At 31.8% G+C, this 22214-nt stretch overlaps 3 protein-coding genes across 5 annotated transcripts in view; all 3 read right to left on the minus strand.

Annotated features, from left to right (window-relative positions):
* Positions 1-2314, minus strand: part of srsf10a (serine and arginine rich splicing factor 10a) — a 21787-nt gene extending 19473 nt beyond the window's left edge. Inside the window, exon 1 of the mRNA XM_062062297.1 lies at positions 2105-2314. Within this exon, the coding sequence (XP_061918281.1) occupies positions 2105-2169 (65 nt within the window). The 5' untranslated portion in view covers positions 2170-2314. The remainder of the gene's footprint in view (positions 1-2104) is intronic.
* Positions 2315-2395: 81 nt separating this feature from the next.
* fabp10a (fatty acid binding protein 10a, liver basic) lies at positions 2396-12104 on the minus strand. Its single transcript, XM_062062298.1, has 4 exons — positions 11936-12104; positions 11700-11872; positions 4095-4184; positions 2396-2495 (listed from the first exon to the last, which is right to left on the minus strand). The coding sequence occupies exons 1-4, from the start codon at positions 12000-12002 to the stop codon at positions 2445-2447; spliced, it is 381 nt and encodes a 126-aa protein (XP_061918282.1). The 5' UTR covers positions 12003-12104; the 3' UTR covers positions 2396-2444.
* Positions 12105-20271: 8167 nt separating this feature from the next.
* The window catches only part of myom3 (myomesin 3), a 248962-nt gene continuing 247019 nt past the window's right edge, over positions 20272-22214 (minus strand). For all 3 annotated transcript variants that reach the window (XM_062062305.1, XM_062062303.1, XM_062062304.1), the window contains exon 36: positions 20272-21339. In XM_062062305.1, the coding sequence (XP_061918289.1) occupies positions 21067-21339 (273 nt within the window). In that variant the 3' untranslated portion in view covers positions 20272-21066. The remainder of the gene's footprint in view (positions 21340-22214) is intronic.

The following is a 22214-nucleotide window of genomic DNA, read 5'->3' on the forward strand; positions in this document are numbered from 1 at the left end:
AAACTCAATTTTCCAGCCTGGCGCTGGCTAGTTCTAGCTTAACTGACTCCTCACCCGGACTAACAGACTCTGTAATTGCCCGTGACCGGGCTTGCTCTAGTGTAGTTAGTCAAGTGTGACTCAAACAAAAATCTATGTTTCTAGACAGGATGATGGCACCTTCCTGGTTAGGGTGAAGGCCGTCTCTCATCAACAGGCCCGGTTTGCCCCAGAAAGAGGGCCAATTATCAATAAAAATTAGTCCCTGTTGTCTACAAAAACTAGTCAGCCACTTGTTAAGCGAGAACATTCTGCTATATTTCTCATCATTGCCTCTCACAGGCAGGGGGCCAGAGACAAGTACTCGATGCCTGGACATCTTTCTAGCGAGATTACAAGTCCTAGCTATGTTCCTCTTTGTAGTTGTACGTGTACAACTATGTTCGCATAACTAGTGGTGCGATTAGCCTGTCGTACGTGTTTACTAGGCCTGTTGCGAGTTAGCTCCCTAAGATTAGCTTCAATGTCAGGTGCTCTGGCCCCGGGAATACACTTAATTGTGGCTGGTTTGCTAAGCTTTATGTTTCGGGTGATGGAGTCTCCTATGACTAAGGTGTGGTGCCCGGTAGACTGGGGTGTAGGACTAGCTAAAGGGCTAAATCTATTATGCATCTCAACCGGTTCACCGTTGCTTATAGGCCGCTTAGGGCTGCTACCAAGCACAGGAAAAAGCCTGCGTGTATCCACTTACTAAATATGTAATCATCTCAAAGTTTGACTTCTTTATTTATTTGCATACAATGTACAATACTACCTTTATATTTAGAGTAGTTTTTTTTATTCAAAACAAAAGTTTTACATTTCAACTATATTGATCTGATTGATTTTAATTACTGTTTAATGATTAGTGGTATCTTTTTTTATTTATCTATTGGAATGTATTTATTTGCACCCAATGTGCAATGCTACATTTTTATTTAGAGACAGAAGTTTTAAGTTTGCACTTTATTGATCCGTTTGATTTGTATTACTATTTAATTATTATTCTGAGGAGGTACAAGTGGTAGAAAATGGATGGATGGGATGGTATCTTTATTAGTATTAGTATTTATTTTTATATTGATATATTTTTTGTTTTCATTCAGTCATTGGTGGAGCTAAGGATAATATTTGAATATTGTTTTTAATATCGTTGTGCAGCACTTTGGAAACATTTTTTGTTGTTTAAATGTGCTATATAAATAAAGTGGATTGGATTTGATTAGTATATTGCAGTTTATTTGCATGCAGTGTGCAATGCTAAATGTCTGTTCACAGAAGTATATTATTCAAGCAGAAGTATTTCCTCCCAAAGGAAGCTCTTAATTTAGTTATTTGAAAATTGTGCCATAAAAAGCACAATTTCCATATGGTCTAAATAGAACCTTGTATAAATATAATGTATTTGCTAAGATTAAGATGCAGTGTCATTACTGGTAGTTTTTGATCAAACAAAAGTAAAACTTGTTTTGCATGACCTGTCATTTGTATTAAAACCAGCTTAAATCGATTTTATTTTTAAAAATATGTTATTTTATTTTTAGCATATCGTATGTAGGTAAGAATATATAGTTATTCATTTGATTACAGAGTATATCTTTATAGTTTTTGATCAAACAAAAGTAAAACTTGTTTTGATTGACCTGTCATTTATATTAAAACCAGCTTAAATCGATTTTTTTTTAAATATGAGATTTTATTTTTAGGCAATATCGTATGTAGGTAAGACTATATAGTTATTAATTTGATTACAGAGTATATCTTTAAGAGTATCGCTGTAATAAATGGCGGTATCTACAGCAGCGACATGTTTTATTTTTAGAACTTCCGGTCTTAAAAAGGTGACCGTAACTTTTAACTTAACTGCCGGACGTGACGTCATCAATGCTATATACAACAATAACGTTTTCCTTATTAGAATGTATTTGAATTAATGGCATTGTTCTCAGGAATAAAACATTTAATGCGTCAAGCCAAACTACACACGACAGTATTAAAATAATTGAGGTAAATTACCAACAAAGGCTCAAGTAGCGCTAGCACGTTTAGCTCAAGCATGCTAACGGACGCTTCGTCAAGAACGTACCTGACTTCGTCGGAGATATTCCGGACAAAGAGAGAAGAGTTCGGTGGCCGTAGGTACCTCGTCATGATTGCAGACGATAAAACAGCGAAAAGTTGGAGAAAAGTGCGCCTTTAGACGTCCCGTTGCCGACTGCAATTGCTCCTGGCTGCGGCTTGCAAGCTAACAGCTAGGCTAAGCTACGTGGCTGGGTGGACGTGATTCGCGCATGCGCAGTGGGGAGTTATGCGTGCGGTGCGTTCAGGACCGTCAGTGAAAACAAACAAAGAATAGGCTTTCAGCTAAAACGACACATTTTTTAAATGTATTTAAATATACTTTATTTCAAGTGTCACTGTCAGGTTTACATTTTCTTGCTCTTCCTGATGAGAGTTGCGGAGCCCATGGTCAAAGTCTAAACAAGAGTAGAGGAAAAAGGTTGTTGAAATATATGTGAATATATATATATCATCCATCCATCCATCCATCTTCTTCCGCTTATCCGAGGTCGGGTCGCGGGGGCAGCAGCCTAAGCAGGGAAGCCCAGACTTCCCTCTCCCCAGCCACTTCATCCAGCTCTTCCCGGGGGATCCCGAGGCGTTCCCAGGCCAGCCCGGAGACATAGTCTTCCCAACGTGTCCTGAGTCTTCCCCGTGGCCTCCTACCGGTCGGACGTGCCCTAAACACCTCCCTAGGGAGGCGTTCGGGTGGCATCCTGACCAGATGCCCGAACCACCTAATCTGGCTCCTCTCCATATATATATATATATATATATATATATATATATATATATATATATATATATATATATATATATATATATATATATATATATATATATATATATATATATATATATATATACACACACAAACATATATGTATATATCTATCTATCTATATATATATGTATATACACACATACATATGTATACACACATCAAAATCAGAATCAGAAATACTTTATTATTACTATATTATTACTTTACTATATACACATATGTATATACATATATATATATATATATATATACACACACACATTACACACACTCACAAACATATATGTATACATCTATTTATATATATATATATGTATATACACACATGTATACACACATCAGAATCAGAAATACTTTATTACTATTTTATTACTTGACTATATACATATGTATATACATATATACCTATATACATGCATATATATACATACATACAAATATATGTTTACATACATACATATATGTATACATATACACACACATATATATATACACCTATACATACATGTATATACATATATACATACATACATGTACACATACATGTACACGTATACATGTGTGTTTATGTATGTATACACACATACATACATATATACTATACATACACATTTATATTATATACATATATATTTACATATACACGCACATACATACATATATACTATACATACACACACATTTATATTATATACATATATGTATATATATATATACATATACACACATACATACATATATACTATACATACACACATGTATATATTTATATACATATATACATGCATATATATACATACATACAAATATATGTATACATACATATATGTATACATATACACACATATATATATATACATACACATATATACATACATGTATATACATATACATACATACATATATATATATATATATACACATATATATATAAACATATGTATATATATATATACTGTATATATATACACATATATATATATATATATATATATAAACATATATATGTATATATAAACATATATATATATATATATATATATATATATATATATATATATATATATATATATATATATATATATATATATATATATATATATATATATCCCCGTTATACAGTGCTCAATAGGCATATACGTTAGGTCAGGAAAAAACAAAGAGGCTATTTCATCCCTACAAGCCTGTTTGGCAGGTTTCCCTGCTCTTCAGGGGAACACATTCAAGGTACCTCGATCATCTCTCCTCCTTTGAGCTCCTGGATGTGGCAGAACTTGCCAGTTTTGCAGACCAGTTTGCCGCCCTCCAGGTTGACAACGCACTGAAAGGTCACAAGACTCATTAATTGAGTACACTCTGTAAGTACACTTTGTTTTGTACACTATTGCTTAATCTGCTGTAGCCTATTAACTAAGTCTATTTGTTTTGTGTACACTATTGCTTAATCTGCCGTAGCCTATTAACTAAGGCTTGCACCAGCATTTTCAAACCTTGGCAAAATAATAATTTTGTTTTCTTCTTCCGTTTGAGGCCAATTTGGGCATTTGGTATTGTAAATATAATGTGAGAAAAGTCAAAGTAACGCACTGATATGTAATAATATGTGAAGCACATAACATTAAAAGCAGGATTTAGGTGTGATTACGCAAACAAGCCAAATATTCACAATACTTTTAAATGTATATTACTGACTAATCATACTTATCATGTAAAAAATACAGATTGCATAAAGTACCCCTAATTTCTAGTTGATGCGCATTTATTTGATTTTTTCTGGAATTTTTTTCGAAAATACACTCCCATTTTCTGATTATTTCTTATTAGAAGATAGACATCTATTATTAAAATGATTGAACATTTTTAATTATCCCACAATTCCTCATCAAAACGTTTCTGGTATTTTCCCAGCAATTAACCATAATTTTTCATTAAACCCTAATAACTATAAAAGGTCAGACTTTTTTTTACTATACTTATTATTATTAACAGTTATGTATCATATAATATTTGCTGACTTCTCATTGAATGTTTACATCACAACTATAGAATTTTCCAAGAAATGAGCCCTAATTTCCCATTCCACATTAAAATATCAATACAAAGATTGTGATCAAATTAATTGGATATTTTCTGAATTTTTATGTAAAGTTTCCAGAAAATACACAATAATATATATATTTTTTTCAAACATTATGATTATTTTAAATTTATAAAATATTTCATAAATTTTCCCCAATTCCCCCCCACTATCTTCTGAAATACAGCCACAACAATGTCACATTCCAAATTAAAATATCAATACAAAGATTGTGATCAAATTAATTGGATATTTTCTGAACTGCTTATGCAAAGTTTTCAGAAAATACACAATAATATTTTTTTTTTTTTCAAAATTATGATTATTTTGAATTTATAAAATATTTCATACATTTTCTCCAATTTCCCCAGGATTTCCCCCCCACTATCTTCTGAAATACAGCCACAACAATTTCACATTCAACATTAAAATATCAATACAAAGATCGTGATCAAATTAATTGGATATTTTCTGAACTTCTGATGCAAAGTTTCCAGAAAATACACAATTTTTTTCAAACATTATGATTATTTTGAATTTATAAAATATTTCATAAATTTCCCCCAATTTCCCCAGGATTTCCCCCCCACTATCTTCTGAAATACACCCACAACAATTTCACATTCCAAATTAAAATATCAATACAAAGATTGTGATCAAATTAATTGGATATTTTCTGAACTTCTGATGCAAAGTTTCCAGAAAATACAAATTTTTTTTCAAAATTATGATTATTTTGAATTTATAAAATATTTCATAAATTTCCCCCAATTTCCCCAGGATTTCCCCCCCACTATCTTCTGAAATACACCCTCAACAATTTCACATTCAACATTAAAATATCAATACAAAGATCGTGATCAAATTAATTGGATATTTTCTGAACTTCTGATGCAAAGTTTCCAGAAAATACACAATAATATATATTTTTTTCAAACATTATGATTATTTTGAATTTATAAAATATTTCATAAATTTTCTCCAATTTCCCCAGGATTTTCCGGATATTTTCTGAACTGCTTATGCAAAGTTTCCAGAAAATACACAATAATATATATTTTTTTCAAACATTATGATCATTTTGAATTTATAAAATATTTCATAAATTTTCTCCAATTTCCCCAGGATTTTCCGGATATTTTCTGAACTTCTTATGCAAAGTTTCCAGAAAATACACAATAATATATATATATATATATTTTCAAACATGATTATTTTGAATTCATAAAATATTTCATAAATTTTCTCCAATTTCCCCAGGATTTCCCCCCCACTATCTTCTGAAATACACTCACAACAATTTCACATTCCAAATTAAAATATCAATACAAAGATTGTGATCAAATTAATTGGATATTTTCTGAACTTCTGATGCAAAGTTTCCAGAAAATACACAATTTTTTTCAAACATTATGATTATTTTGAATTTATAAAATATTTCATAAATTTCCCCCAATTTCCCCAGGATTTCCCCCCCACTATCTTCTGAAATACACCCACAACAATTTCACATTCCAAATTAAAATATCAATACAAAGATTGTGATCAAATTAATTGGATATTTTCTGAACTTATGATGCAAAGTTTCCAGAAAATACACAATTTTTTTCAAACATTATGATTATTTTGAATTTATAAAATATTTCATACATTTTCCCCAATTTCACCAGGATTTCCCCCCCACTATCTTCTGAAATACACCCTCAACAATTTCACATTCAACATTAAAATATCAATACAAAGATCGTGATCAAATTAATTGGATATTTTCTGAACTTCTGATGCAAAGTTTCCAGAAAATACACAATAATATATATTTTTTTCAAACATTATGATTATTTTGAATTGATAAAATATTTCATAAATTTTCTCCAATTTCCCCAGGATTTTCCGGATATTTTCTGAACTGCTTATGCAAAGTTTCCAGAAAATACACAATAATATATATATATATATTTTCAAACATGATTATTTTGAATTTATAAAATATTTCATACATTCCCCCCAATTTCCCCAGGATTTCCCCCCCACTATCTTCTGAAATACACCCTCAACAATTTCACATTCAACATTAAAATATCAATACAAAGATCGTGATCAAATTAATTGGATATTTTCTGAACTTCTGATGCAAAGTTTCCAGAAAATACACAATTTTTTTCAAAATTATGATTATTTTGAATTTATAAAATATTTCATAAATTTCCCCCAATTTCCCCAGGATTTCCCCCCCAATTTCTTCTGAAATACACCCACAACAATTTCACATTCCAAATTAAAATATCAATACAAAGATTGTGATCAAATTAATTGGATATTTTCTGAACTTCTGATGCAAAGTTTCCAGAAAATACACAATATATATTTTTTTCAAACATTATGATTATTTTGAATTGATAAAATATTTCATAAATTTTCTCCAATTTCCCCAGGATTTTCCGGATATTTTCTGAACTGCTTATGCAAAGTTTCCAGAAAATACACAATAATATATATATATATATTTTCAAACATGATTATTTTGAATTTATAAAATATTTCATACATTTCCCCCAATTTCCCCAGGATTTCCCCCCCACTATCTTCTGAAATACACCCTCAACAATTTCACATTCAACATTAAAATATCAATACAAAGATCGTGATCAAATTAATTGGATATTTTCTGAACTTCTGATGCAAAGTTTCCAGAAAATACACAATTTTTTTCAAAATTATGATTATTTTGAATTTATAAAATATTTCATAAATTTTCTCCAATTTCCCCAGGATTCCCCCCCCCCCCCCCCCCACTATCTTCTGAAATACACCCACAACAATTTCACATTCCACATTAAAATATCAATACAAAGATTGTGATCAAATTAATTGGATATTTTCTGAACTGCTTATGCAAAGTTTCCAGAAAATACACAATAATATATATATATTTTTTCTCAAAATTATGATTATTTTGAATTTATAAAATATTTCATAAATTTTCCCCAATTTCCCCAGAATTTCCCCCCTACTATCTTCTGAAATACACCCACAACAATTTCACATTCCAAATTAAAATATCAATACAAAGATTGTGATCAAATTAATTGTATATTTTCTGAACTGCTTATGCAAAGTTTCCAGAAAATACACAATTATATATATATTTTTTTTTCAAAATTATGATTATTTTGAATTTATAAAATATTTTATAAATTTCCCCCAATTTCCCCAGGATTTCCCCCCCACTATCTTCTGAAATACACCCATAACAACAATTTCACATTCAACATTAAAATATCAATACAAAGATTGTGATCAAATTAATTGGATATTTTCTGAACTTCTGAAGCAAAGTTTCCAGAAAATACACAATAATATATATTTTTTTCAAACATTATGATCATTTTGAATTTATAAAATATTTCATAAATTTTCTCCAATTTCCCCAGGATTTTCCGGATATTTTCTGAACTGCTTATGCAAAGTTTCCAGAAAATACACAATAATATATATTTTTTTCAAACATTATTATCATTTTGAATTTATAAAATATTTCATAAATTTTCTCCAATTTCCCCAGGATTTTCCGGATATTTTCTGAACTTCTTATGCAAAGTTTCCAGAAAATACACAATAATATATATATATATATATATATATATATATATATATATATATATATATATATATATATATATATATATATATATATATATATATATATATATATTTTTTCAAACATGATTATTTTGAATTCATAAAATATTTCATAAATTTTCTCCAATTTCCCCAGGATTTCCCCCCCCCCACTATCTTCTGAAATACACTCACAACAATTTCACATTCCAAATTAAAATATCAATACAAAGATTGTGATCAAATTAATTGGATATTTTCTGAACTTCTGATGCAAAGTTTCCAGAAAATACACAATTTTTTTCAAACATTATGATTATTTTGAATTTATAAAATATTTCATAAATTTCCCCCAATTTCCCCAGGATTTCCCCCCCTCTGTCTTCTGAAATACACCCACAACAATTTCACATTCCAAATTAAAATATCAATACAAAGATTGTGATCAAATTAATTGGATATTTTCTGAACTTATGATGCAAAGTTTCCAGAAAATACACAATTTTTTTCAAACATTATGATTATTTTGAATTGATAAAATATTTCATAAATTTTCTCCAATTTCCCCAGGATTTTCCGGATATTTTCTGAACTTCTTATGCAAAGTTTCCAGAAAATACACAATAATATATATATATATATATATATATATATATATATATATATATATATATTTTCAAACATGATTATTTTAAATTTATAAAATATTTCATACATTTTCTCCAATTTCCCCAGGATTTCCCCCCCACTATCTTCTGAAATACACCCTCAACAATTTCACATTCAACATTAAAATATCAATACAAAGATCGTGATCAAATTAATTGGATATTTTCTGAACTTCTGATGCAAAGTTTCCAGAAAATACACAATTTTTTTCAAACATTATGATTATTTAGAATTTATAAAATATTTCATACATTTTCTCCAATTTACCCAGGATTTCCCCCCCACTATCTTCTGAAATACAGCCACAACAATTTCACATTCAACATTAAAATATCAATACAAAGATTGTGATAAAATTAATTGGATATTTTCTGAACTTATGATGCAAAGTTTCCAGAAAATACACAATTTTTTTCAAACATTATGATTATTTAGAATTTATAAAATATTTCATACATTTTCTCCAATTTCCCCAGGATTTCCCCCCCACTATCTTCTGAAATACACCCACAACAATTTCACATTCAACATTAAAATATCAATACAAAGATCGTGATCAAATTAATTGGATATTTTCTGAACTGCTTGTGCAAAGTTTTCAGAAAATACACAATAATATATATTTTTTTCAAACATTATGATTATTTTGAATTGATAAAATATTTCATAAATTTTCTCCAATTTCCCCAGGATTTTCCGGATATTTTCTGAACTGCTTATGCAAAGTTTCCAGAAAATACACAATAATATATATATATATATTTTCAAACATTATTATTTTGAATTTATAAAATATTTCATACATTTTCCCCAATTTCCCCAGGATTTCCCCCCCACTATCTTCTGAAATACACCCTCAACAATTTCACATCCAACATTAAAATATCAATACAAAGATTGTGATCAAATTAATTGGATATTTTCTGAACTTCTGATGCAAAGTTTCCAGAAAATACACAATTTTTTTCAAAATTATGATTATTTTGAATTTATAAAATATTTCATAAATTTTCCCCAATTTCCCCAGGATTCCCCCCCCCCCCACTATCTTCTGAAATACACCCACAACAATTTCACATTCAACATTAAAATATCAATACAAAGATCATGATCAAATTAATTGGATATTTTCTGAACTTCTGATGCAAAGTTTCCAGAAAATACACAATTTTTTTCAAACATTATGATTATTTTGAATTGATAAAATATTTCATAAATTTTCTCCAATTTCCCCAGGATTTTCCGGATATTTTCTGAACTTCTTATGCAAAGTTTCCAGAAAATACACAATAATATATATATATATATTTTCAAACATGATTATTTTGAATTTATAAAATATTTCATAAATTTCCCCCAATTTCCCCAGGATTCCCCCCCCACTATCTTCTGAAATACACCCTCAACAATTTCACATTCAACATTAAAATATCAATACAAAGATCGTGATCAAATTAATTGGATATTTTCTGAACTTCTGATGCAAAGTTTCCAGAAAATACACAATTTTTTTCAAAATTATGATTATTTTGAATTTATAAAATATTTCATAAATTTTCTCCAATTTCCCCAGGATTCCCCCCCCCCCACTATCTTCTGAAATACACCCACAACAACAATTTCACATTCCACATTAAAATATCAATACAAAGATTGTGATCAAATTAATTGGATATTTTCTGAACTGCTTATGCAAAGTTTCCAGAAAATACACAATAATATATATATATTTTTTCTCAAAATTATGATTATTTTGAATTTATAAAATATTTCATAAATTTTCCCCAATTTCCCCAGAATTCCCCCCCCCACTATCTTCTGAAATACACCCACAACAATTTCACATTCCAAATTAAAATATCAATACAAAGATTGTGATCAAATTAATTGGATATTTTCTGAACTGCTTATGCAAAGTTTCCAGAAAATACACAATTATATTTTTTTATTTTTTTTCAAAATTATGATTATTTTGAATTTATAAAATATTTCATAAATTTCCCCCAATTTCCCCAGGATTTCCCCCCCACTATCTTCTGAAATACACCCATAACAACAATTTCACATTCAACATTAAAATATCAATACAAAGATTGTGATCAAATTAATTGGATATTTTCTGAACTGCTTATGCAAAGTTTCCAGAAAATACACAATAATATATTTTTTTTTCAAACATTATGATCATTTTGAATTTATAAAATATTTCATAAATTTTCTCCAATTTCCCCAGGATTTTCCGGATATTTTCTGAACTTCTTATGCAAAGTTTCCAGAAAATACACAATAATATATATATATATATATATATTTTCAAACATGATTATTTTGAATTTATAAAATATTTCATAAATGTCCCCCAATTTCCCCAGGATTCCCCCCCCCCACTATCTTCTGAAATACACCCGCAAAAACAACAAAAGTCCATATTTTCGTCATGAACTTTGAGAAAAGAAGCCGGCAATCAGAGACCTTGAGCTTCTTGCCGTCCATGGTGGTGATGTCAGCCTCCTTGCCGACGGTAAAGGAGTTGGTCACCGTTTTCCCGGGGGTCTTGGAGGTCACCACAAAATCGTTGCCCTTCTGGGTGATCTCCGTCACGGGCTTGATATCCTTCGCCATCTTGATGACCTCGTCGGGGAGCTCTGGAGGGGAGAAACATTTGTTACTTTATGCCGCGTGAATCGCACTTTTTCCTGGTTCCTCACCCATGGCCTTGAGGAAGGCCTCGTAGTTCTCCTGGGCGTAGACCTGCCACGTGCCGTTAAAGTCCATGTCGGCCAGAAGATTGTCCTTCACCAAAAGGACAGGCTTGGAGGTGTAGCTCAAACAAGGTGTGGAGGACGTCCGAAGGCTTCTACGTGTTCTTATACTCCTCGCTTGCGGTGTTTAATTAGTAACCGACCTACGTGAGCCAATCTTGTCTTTGTTTGAACAACCTGGAGTTCATTTACTCCCCTAATGCGGTCCTTCTCAAATAGTAGGACGCGCCGTGATGCACGCGCGACCCCCCCGGGGGAACATGCTTTATCAGTATCGTGCAGTATCGTGCTTCAAACATGGCTTCCAAAAGCTGTGCACTGCAAAACGTGCTCACTGTAGTCATGCATCTTCAATTCCTCACTTTGATTTGTATTCAACATTTTCTAGTCATTTTTGCTTTGTAAGTTAAAGTGTTTTAAACGTTGTGTTCCTGACTTAATGTTGCTGATCCATTTGAGTTCATTATTTACAAAACCAAATGGTAAATAAAAAGAGAATACAACAAATCCTTTTCGACTTCTATTCAATTGAATGGACTGCAAAGACAAGATATTTCATGTTCACACTTTTTTTTGCAAATAATAATCAACTTAGAATTGAATGGCAGCAACACGTTGCAAAAAAGGCATTTTTACCAGTGTGTTACATGGCCTTTCCTTTTAACAACACTCAGTAAAGGTTTAGGAACTGAGGAGACACTTTTTTGAAGCTTCTCAGGTGGAATTTTTTCCCATTCTTGCTTGATGTACAGCTTAAGTTGTTCAACAGTCTCCCCTCGGATATTTTAGCCTTCAATGTCTGGACTACAAGCAGGCCAGTCTAGTACCCGCACTCTTTTACTACGGAGCCACGTTGATGTAACATGTGGCTTGGCATTGTCTTGCTGAAATAAGCAGGGGCGTCCATGGTGACAACTAGAGATGTCCGATAATATTTTTAATGCGTTAAAATGTAATATCGGAAATTATCGGTATCGGGTTTTTTTATTATCAGTATCGTTTTTTTTTGTTTGTTTTTTTTATTTTTTTTTTATTAAATCCACATAAAAAACACAAGATACACTTACAATTAGTGCACCAACCCAAAAAACCTCCCTCCCCCATTTACACTCATTCACACAAAAGGGTTGTTTCTTTATTATAAATGCGTTAAAATGTAATATCGGAAATTATCGGTATCGTTTTTTTTCATTATCAGTATCGTTTTTTGTTGTTGTTTTTTTAAAAAAATTTTTTATTAAATCCACATAAAAAACACAAGATACACTTACAATTAGTGCACCAACCCAAAAAACCTCCCTCCCCCATTTACACTCATTCACACAAAAGGGTTGTTTCTTTATTATAAATGCGTTAAAATGTAATATCGGAAATTATCGGTATCGTTTTTTTTTATTATCAGTATCGGTTTTTTTTGTTTGTTTTTTTTAAAAAATTTTTATCAAATCCACATAAAAAACACAAGATACACTTACAATTAGTGCACCAACCCAAAAAACCTCCCTCCCCCATTCACACTCATTCACACAAAAGGGTTGTTTCTTTCTGTTATTAATATTCTGGTTCCTACATTATATATCAATATATATCAATACAGTCTGCAAGGGATACAGTCCGTAAGCACACATGATTGTGCGTGCTGCTGCTCCACTAATAGTACTAACCTTTAACAGTTAATTTGACAAATTTTCATTAACTACTAGTTTCTATGTAACTCTTTTTATATTGTTTTACTTTCTTTTTTATTCAAGAAAATGTTTTTAATTTATTTATCTTATTTTATTTATTCATGGTAAAGTTACATTGTTTAATGCATCCAGCGGGGCATCACAACAAAATTAGGCATAATAATGTTTTAATTCCACGACTGTATATATCGGTATCGGTTGGACAATATCGGAATATCGGATATCGGCAAAAAAGCCATTATCGGACATCTCTAATTTGCAGTCTTTTCAATTGAATTGAATAGGATTGGCAAATCATTGTATTCGGTTTTTATTTACCATTTACGCAATCCATCCCATCCATTTTCTACCGCTTGTCCCTTTTGGAGTGGTGGGGGGTGCTGGAGCCTATCTCAGCTGTATTCGGGCGGTAGGTGGGGTAGATCCTGGACAAGTCGCCACCTCATCGCAGCATTTACACAATGTAAATGTTAAATAAATATAAAATAAATGAACTGGTTTTGTATTCAATTATTTGTATTTAATTTTTTCAGTATCAAATGGCTGAAATATTTATAGTTTAAATCAGGGGTCACCAAGCTTTTTGAAAGCAAGAGCTACTTCTTGGGTACTGATTAATGCGAAGGGCTACCAGTTTGATACACACTTAAATAAATGGCCAGAAATAGCCAATTTGCTCAATTTACCTTTAACTCTATGTTATTATTAATAATTAATGATATTTACACTTAATTGAACGGTTTAAAAGAGGAGAAAACACGAAAAAAATGACAATTAAATTTTGAAACATAGTTTATCTTCAATTTCGACTCTTTAAAATTCAACGGAAAAAAAGAAGAGAAAAACTAGTTAATTCGAATCTTTTTGAAAAAATAAAAAAAATAATTTATGGAACATCATTAGTAATTTTTCCTGATTAAGATTAATTTGAGAATTTTTTTGACATGTTTTAAATAGGTTAAAATCCAATCTGCACTTTGTTAGAATATATAACAAATTGGACCAAGCTATATTTCTAACAAAGACAAATCATTATTTCTTCTAGATTTTCCAGAACAAAAATTTGAAAAGAAATTCAAAAGACTTTGAAATAAGATTTAAATTTGATTCTACAGATGTTCTAGATTTGCCAGAATAATTTTTTGGAATTTTAATCATAATAAGTTTGAAGAAATATTTCACAAATATTCTTCGTCGAAAAAACAGAAGCTAAAATGAAGAATTAAATTAAAATTTATTTATTATTCTTTACAATAAAAAATAAAAAAAATTACTCGAACATTGATTTAAATTGTCAGGAAGGAAGAGGAAGGAATTTAAAAGGTAAAAAGGTATATGTGTTTAAAAATCCTAAAATCTTTTTTAAGGTTGTATTTTTTCTCTAAAATTGTCTTTCTGAAAGTTATAAGAAGCAAAGTAAAACAAACAATGAATTTATTTAAACAAGTGAAGACCAAGTCTTTAAAATATTTTCTTGGATTTTCAAATTCTATTTGAGTTTTGTCTCTCTTAGAATTAAAAATGTCGGGCAAAGCGAGACTAGCTTGCTAGTAAATAAATACAATTTAAAATATAGAGGCAGCTCACTGGTAAGTGCTGCTATTTGAGCTATTTTTAGAACAGGCCAGCGGGCTACTCATCTGGTCCTTACGGGCTACCTGGTGCCCGCGGGCACCGCGTTGGTGACCCCTGGTTTAAATAAAGATTTATTTATATATTTTTTTTACTTCAGGCAAATTGATGCACTTTAATTATTTCTGTAACAGACTAAAAACAATATTATTTTTTTGTCCCGTGGTAATAAGGATACAATGTAATGCAGAGGTGTACTTACATTTTTTTTTATAGACAAATACTATTTATAGTTGCGGCAGAGAGTGTGTGTGGGGGTGGGGCATACACAATAAATGAGTCCTCATGGAAGAAGTCATCTTCCAGCAGAATTGACAACTTGTCACTTGAAGATGTGATGTATGTGTATATATATATGTATATATATATAGATATATGTATACTGTATATATAATACATATATATATATATAATATATATTAGAGATGTCCGATAATATCGGTCTGCCGATATTATCGGCCGGTAAATGCGTTAAAATGTAATAGCGGAAATTATCGGTATCGTTTTTTTTATTATCAGTATCGTTTTTTAAATTTTTTTTTTTTTTTAAATTTTTTTTATTAAATCCACATAAAAAACACAAGATACACTTACAATTAGTGCACCAACCCAAAAAACCTCCCTCCCCCATTTACACTCATTCATACAAAAGGGTTGTTTCTTTCTGTTATTAATATTCTGGTTCCTACATTATATATCAATATATATCAATACAGTCTGCAAGGGATACAGTCCGTAAGCACACATGATTGTGCGTGCTGCTGCTCCACTAATAATACTAACCTTTAACAGTTAATTTGACTCATTTTCATTAATTACTAGTTTCTATGTAACTGTTTTCATATTGTTTTACTTTCTTTTTTATTCAAGACATTTTTTTTTAATTGATTTATCTTATTTTGTTTGAATAATTTTTAAAAAAAGGACTTTATCTTCACCATACCTGGTTGTCCAAATTAGGCATAATAATGTGTTAATTCCACGACTGTATATATCGGTTGGTATCGGTATCGGTTGATATCGGTATCGGTAATTAAAGAGTTGGACAATATCGGCATATCGGAGATCGGCAAAAAGCCATTATCGGACATCCCTAATATATATATATATATATATATATATATATATATATATATATATATATATATATATATATATATATATATATATATATATATATATATATATATATATATATATATATATATAATACGTCAGGCAGAACAAAACACAAAACTGAAGGGATTTGATTGAATCAAAGCTCACACAAGCTGGATAAGGAAGTGCATTTAAAAACAATTGAAAGCAAAAATAAAATCTGAATGATATCATGCAACAACCTTTCCCCCTCTGTGTGTGCCACGGACCACCTGGCAGGACCGAGCGAGGCCCGCCAGCGAGGTGAACGACACCGTGGACTGTTTGCACTTTGAAAGTACAAAAACTATTTTCACTGCTTGCAAAAAAAAAAAAGGCCACGCGAGAAGCGGCGAATGTGTGCCGCGGCGCCTTCAAACGGACGCCTGCTACCTCCGCCAAGCACAAAGACTACTCGCCGTGTCCCGATTGAGGTGCTGCGTCCTTAAAGCTGCTTATATTCTTTTATACACCACTGCTCAGTGATGAAAACATTCAAATACAGTAATAACTAATATAGGTAGAATATATGCATGTCATTTCAACATCTAATACACGGGTGTCAAACTCAAGGCCCGAGGGCCAGAACTGGCCCGCCACATCATTTTATGCGGTTCGTCGTTATATTTTGCTATTATTTAATTAAAAAATAAATGTAATGATAATGATAATGCAGAACATGTATTATTTTCTGTCAAAATGGAAAGATCATAGACATTTTTCATCATCAACAACAAAAGTTGTGAATTTGGACTCATTTTATTAATTAATAAAAAAGTTAATAAGGGATACATCAATTTTAGCGTATTTCTGTGCGGCAATAAAATGTGTCCCCCCCTCTATTTACCTCAATTGAAGTACTAACATTTTATTCTGTAGATACTTAGCATCATCAACAACAAAACTTGTGATTTTGGACTCATTTTATTAATGACTAAAAAAGTTAGTAAGGGATACATAATATTTTAGCATATTTCTGTGCGGCAATAAAATGTGTCCCCCCTCTATTTTCCTCAATTGAAGTACTAACATTTTATTCTGTAGATACTTAGCATCATCAACAACAAAACTTGTGATTTTGGACTCATTTTATTAATTACTAAAGAAGTTAGTCAGGGATACGTAAATTTTAGCATATTTCTGTGCTGCAATAAAATGTGTCCCCCCTCTATTTTTGTCAATTGATGTACTAACATTTTATTCTGTAGATACTTAGCATCATCAACAACAAAACTTGTGATTTTGGACTCATTTTATTAATGACTAAAAAAGTTAGTAAGGGATACATAATATTTTAGCATATTTCTGTGCTGCAATAAAATGTGTCCCCCTTCTATTTTCCTCAATTGATGGACTACCATTTTATTCTGTAGATACTTAGCATCATCAACAACAAAACTTGTGATTTTGGACTCATTTTATTAATTACTAAAAAAGTTAGTAAGGGATACGTACATTTTAGCGTATTTCTGTGCTGCAATAAAATGTGTCCCCCTTCTATTTACCTCTATTGAAGTACTAACATTTTATTCTGTAGATACTTAGCATCATCAACAACAAAACTTGTGATTTTGGACTCATTTTATTAATTACTGAAAAAGTTAGTCAGGGATATGTATTTTTTAGCATATTTCTGTGCTGCAATAAAATGTGTCCCCCACTCTATTTTCCTCAATTGATGGACTAACATTTTATTCTGTAGATACTTAGCATCATCAACAACAAAACTTGTGATTTTGGACTCATTTTATTAATTACTAAAAAAGTTAGTCAGAGATACGTATTTTTTAGCATATTTCTGTGCTGCAATAAAATGTGTCCCCCACTCTATTTTCCTCAATTGATGGACTACCATTTTATTCTGTAGATACTTAGCATCATCAACAACAAAACTTGTGATTTTGGACTCATTTTATTAATTACTAAAAAAGTTAGTCAGGGATACGTAAATTTTAGCATATTTCTGTGCTGCAATAAAATGTGTCCCCCCTCTATTAACCTCTATTGATGTACTAACATTTTATTCTGTAGCTACTTAGCATCATCAACAACAAAACTTGTGATTTTAGACTCATTTTATTAATTACTAAAAAATTAGTCCGGGATACGTATTTTTTAGCATATTTCTGTGCTGCAATAAAATGTGTCCCCCACTCTATTTACCTCTATTGAAGTACTAACGTTTTATTCTGTAGATACTTAGCATCATCAACAACAAAACTTGTGATTTTGGACTCAGTTTATTAATTACTAAAAAAGTTAGTAAGGGATACATCAATTTTAGAGTATTTCTGTGCTGCAATAAAATGTGTCCCCCCTCTATTTTCCTCAATTGATGGACTAACATTTTATTCTGTAGATACTTAGCATCATCAACAACAAAACTTGTGATTTTGGACTCATTTTATTCATTACTCAAAAAGTTAGTAAGGGATACATAATATTTTAGCATATTTCTGTGCTGCAATAAAATGTGTCCCCCCTCTATTTACCTCCATTGAAGTACTAACATTTTATTTTGTAGATACTTAGCATCATCAACAACAAAACTTGTGATTTTGGACTCATTTTATTAATTACTAAAAAAGTTAGTAAGGGATACATCAATTTTAGCGTATTTCTGTGCTGCAATAAAATGTGTCCCCCCTCTATTTCCCTCAATTGATGGACTAACATTTTATTCTGTAGCTACTTAGCATCATCAACAACAAAACTTGTGATTTTGGACTCATTTTATTAATTACTAAAAAAGTTAGTCTAGGATACGTATTTTTTAGCATATTTCTGTGCTGCAATAAAATGTGTCCCCCCTCTATTGAAGTACTAACATTTTATTCTGTAGATACTTAGCATCATCAACAACAAAACTTGTGATTTTGGACTCATTTTATTAATGACTAAAAAAGTTAGTAAGGGATACATAATATTTTAGCATATTTCTGTGCGGCAATAAAATGTGTCCCCCCTCTATTTTTGTCAATTGATGTACTAACATTTTATTCTGTAGATACTTAGCATCATCAACAACAAAACTTGTGATTTTGGACTAAATTTATTAATTACTAAAAAAGTTAGTCAGGGATATGTATTTTTTAGCATATTTCTGTGCTGCAATAAAATGTGTCCCCCACTCTATTTTCCCCAATTGATGTACTAACATTTTATTCTGTAGCTACTTAGCATCATCAACAACAAAACTTGTGATTTTGGACTCATTTTATTAATTACTAAAAAAGTTAGTCAGGGATACATATTTTTTAGCATATTTCTGTGCTGCAATAAAATGTGTCCCCCCCTCTATTTACCTCTATTGAAGTACTAACATTTTATTCTGTAGATACTTAGCATCATCAACAACAAAACTTGTGATTTTGGACTCATTTTATTAATTACTAAAAAAGTTAATCAGGGATACGTATTTTTTAGCATATTTCTGTGCTGCAATAAAATGTGTCCCCCCCCCTCTATTTTCCTCAATTGATGTACTAACATTTTATTCTGTAGATACTTAGCATCATCAACAACAAAACTTGTGATTTTGGACTCATTTTATTAATTACTAAAAAAGTTGGTCAGGGATACATTTTTTTTAGCATATTTCTGTGCTGCAATAAAATGTGTCCCCCCCTCTATTTACCTCCATTGAAGTACTAACATTTTATTCTGTAGATACTTAGCATCATCAACAACAAAACTTGTGATTTTGGACTCATTTTATTAATTACTAAAAAATTAGTCTGGGATACGTATTTTTTAGCATATTTCTGTGCTGCAATAAAATGTGTCCCCCCTCTATTTACCTCTATTGAAGTACTAACATTTTATTCTGTAGATACTTAGCATCATCAACAACAAAACTTGTGATTTTGGACTCATTTTATTAATTACTAAAAAAGTTAGTAAGGGATACATCAATTTTAGCGTATTTCTGTGCTGCAATAAAATGTGTCCCCCACTCTATTTACCTCAATTGATGTACTAACATTTTATTCTGTAGATGCTTAGCATCATCAACAACAAAACTTGTGATTTTGGACTCATTTTATTAATTACTAAAAAATTAGTCTGGGATACGTATTTTTTTTAGCATATTTCTGTGCTGCAATAAAATGTTTCCCCCCTATATTTTCCTCCATTGAAGTACTAACATTTTATTCTGTAGATACTTAGCATCATCAACAACAAAACTTGTGATTTTGGACTCATTTTATTAATTACTAAAAAAGTTAGTCAGGGATACGTAAATTTTAGCATCTTTCTGTGCTGCAATAAAATGTGTCCCCCCTCTATTTTTTGTCTATTGAAGTACTAACATTTTATTCTGTAGATACTTAGCATCATCATCAACAAAACTTGTGAATTAGGACTGATGTTATTAATCTAATAAAAAGTTAGTTGGGGATACATATTTGACATTGCCAATAACACGCGCGCTCCCGCCTTAGGGGATACAAAATATTTTAGGGGTACAGAATTTCACGCAACACCTTATGGCCTCAATGGCTTGGAGACATAAGTTAGCAGCCTTGGCGGAGGTCTGCATAGATTCCAGGCATGTGCTTCCATCGCACCAAACTCAAACTATGTTTCACGCCAACACCAGGCCAACCCTCAAAGCTCTCACAAGCCCATCTCCGAGGCGTTGGCGGGCGGCACCTCGCCGTGCTTGTACACGCTCACCGTCACGTCCACCGTCTCCGAGCCGCAGCGGTTGCGCACCACCACGCTGTACTTGCCCGAGTTGTCCGTGTGGACGTCGCTGATGGTGATGGTGCTGCAGCCCGGCTCCTTGGTGATGAAGAACTGACCCTCGCTGGGGAGCTCCCGGTCGTTACGCAGCCAGAAGACCTCCGGCCCCGGGTCGCCCTCGATGAAGCACGTCAGGCACAAAGACTGCGGAGGGAGAACACCGAGATCTCAATGTGGCGTGAAAAAAGTCAAATTAGGCAACTTCAGTGGAAAGTTGCACTTAAATGTGAGGGTGTGGCTTTTTCTTTGTTTTTTTTTTGTGACATCACCACAACGATGGACGGCTGAGTAGCGCTTATACCTGCTCAGTGGCCTAATAATAATAATAATAATAATAGATTTTATTTGTAAAAAAGCACTTTACGTTGAGTAAACAACCTCAAAGTGCTACACTGTATTAAAAAAAATAAAAAGATAATAAAAAATAATTAAAAATAAAAACTAGAACAGCCAAATAGCTAAAACTAGTATGCATATATCTAAAAAAAAAAGGCTTTTTTATTTTTTTTTTATTTTTAAAAAGAAGGTTTTTTAAGCCTTTTTTAAAAGCATCCACAGTCTGTGGTGCCCTCAGGTGGTCAGGGAGAGCGTTCCACAGACTGGGAGCGGCGGAGCAGAAAGCCCGGCCTCCCGTTGTTCGTAGCTTTGTCCTTGGAGGTGGTTAGTCTAGTGGTTAGAGTCTCCGCCCTGAGATGGGTAGGTCGTGAGTTCAAACCCCGGCCGAGTCATACCGAGGACTATAAAAAATGGGAGCCGTTACCTCCCTGCTTGGCACTCAGCATCAAGGGTTGGAATTGGGGGTTAAATCACCAAAAAATGATTCCCGGGCGTGGCCACCGCTGCTGCTCACTGCTCCCCTCACCTCCCAGAGGGTGATCAAGGGTGATGGGTCAAATGCAGAGAATAATTTCGCCACACCTAGTGTGTGTGTGACAATCATTGGTAGTTTAACTTTATACGGCAGCAGCCGGCCTGCGTAGCTCTCACTCCCTTCCCTTTGTTGCAAGTTTTGTTGATTC

This window comes from Entelurus aequoreus, linkage group LG11 (genome assembly GCF_033978785.1).
Source record: "Entelurus aequoreus isolate RoL-2023_Sb linkage group LG11, RoL_Eaeq_v1.1, whole genome shotgun sequence".
Classification (NCBI taxonomy): domain Eukaryota; kingdom Metazoa; phylum Chordata; class Actinopteri; order Syngnathiformes; family Syngnathidae; genus Entelurus; species Entelurus aequoreus.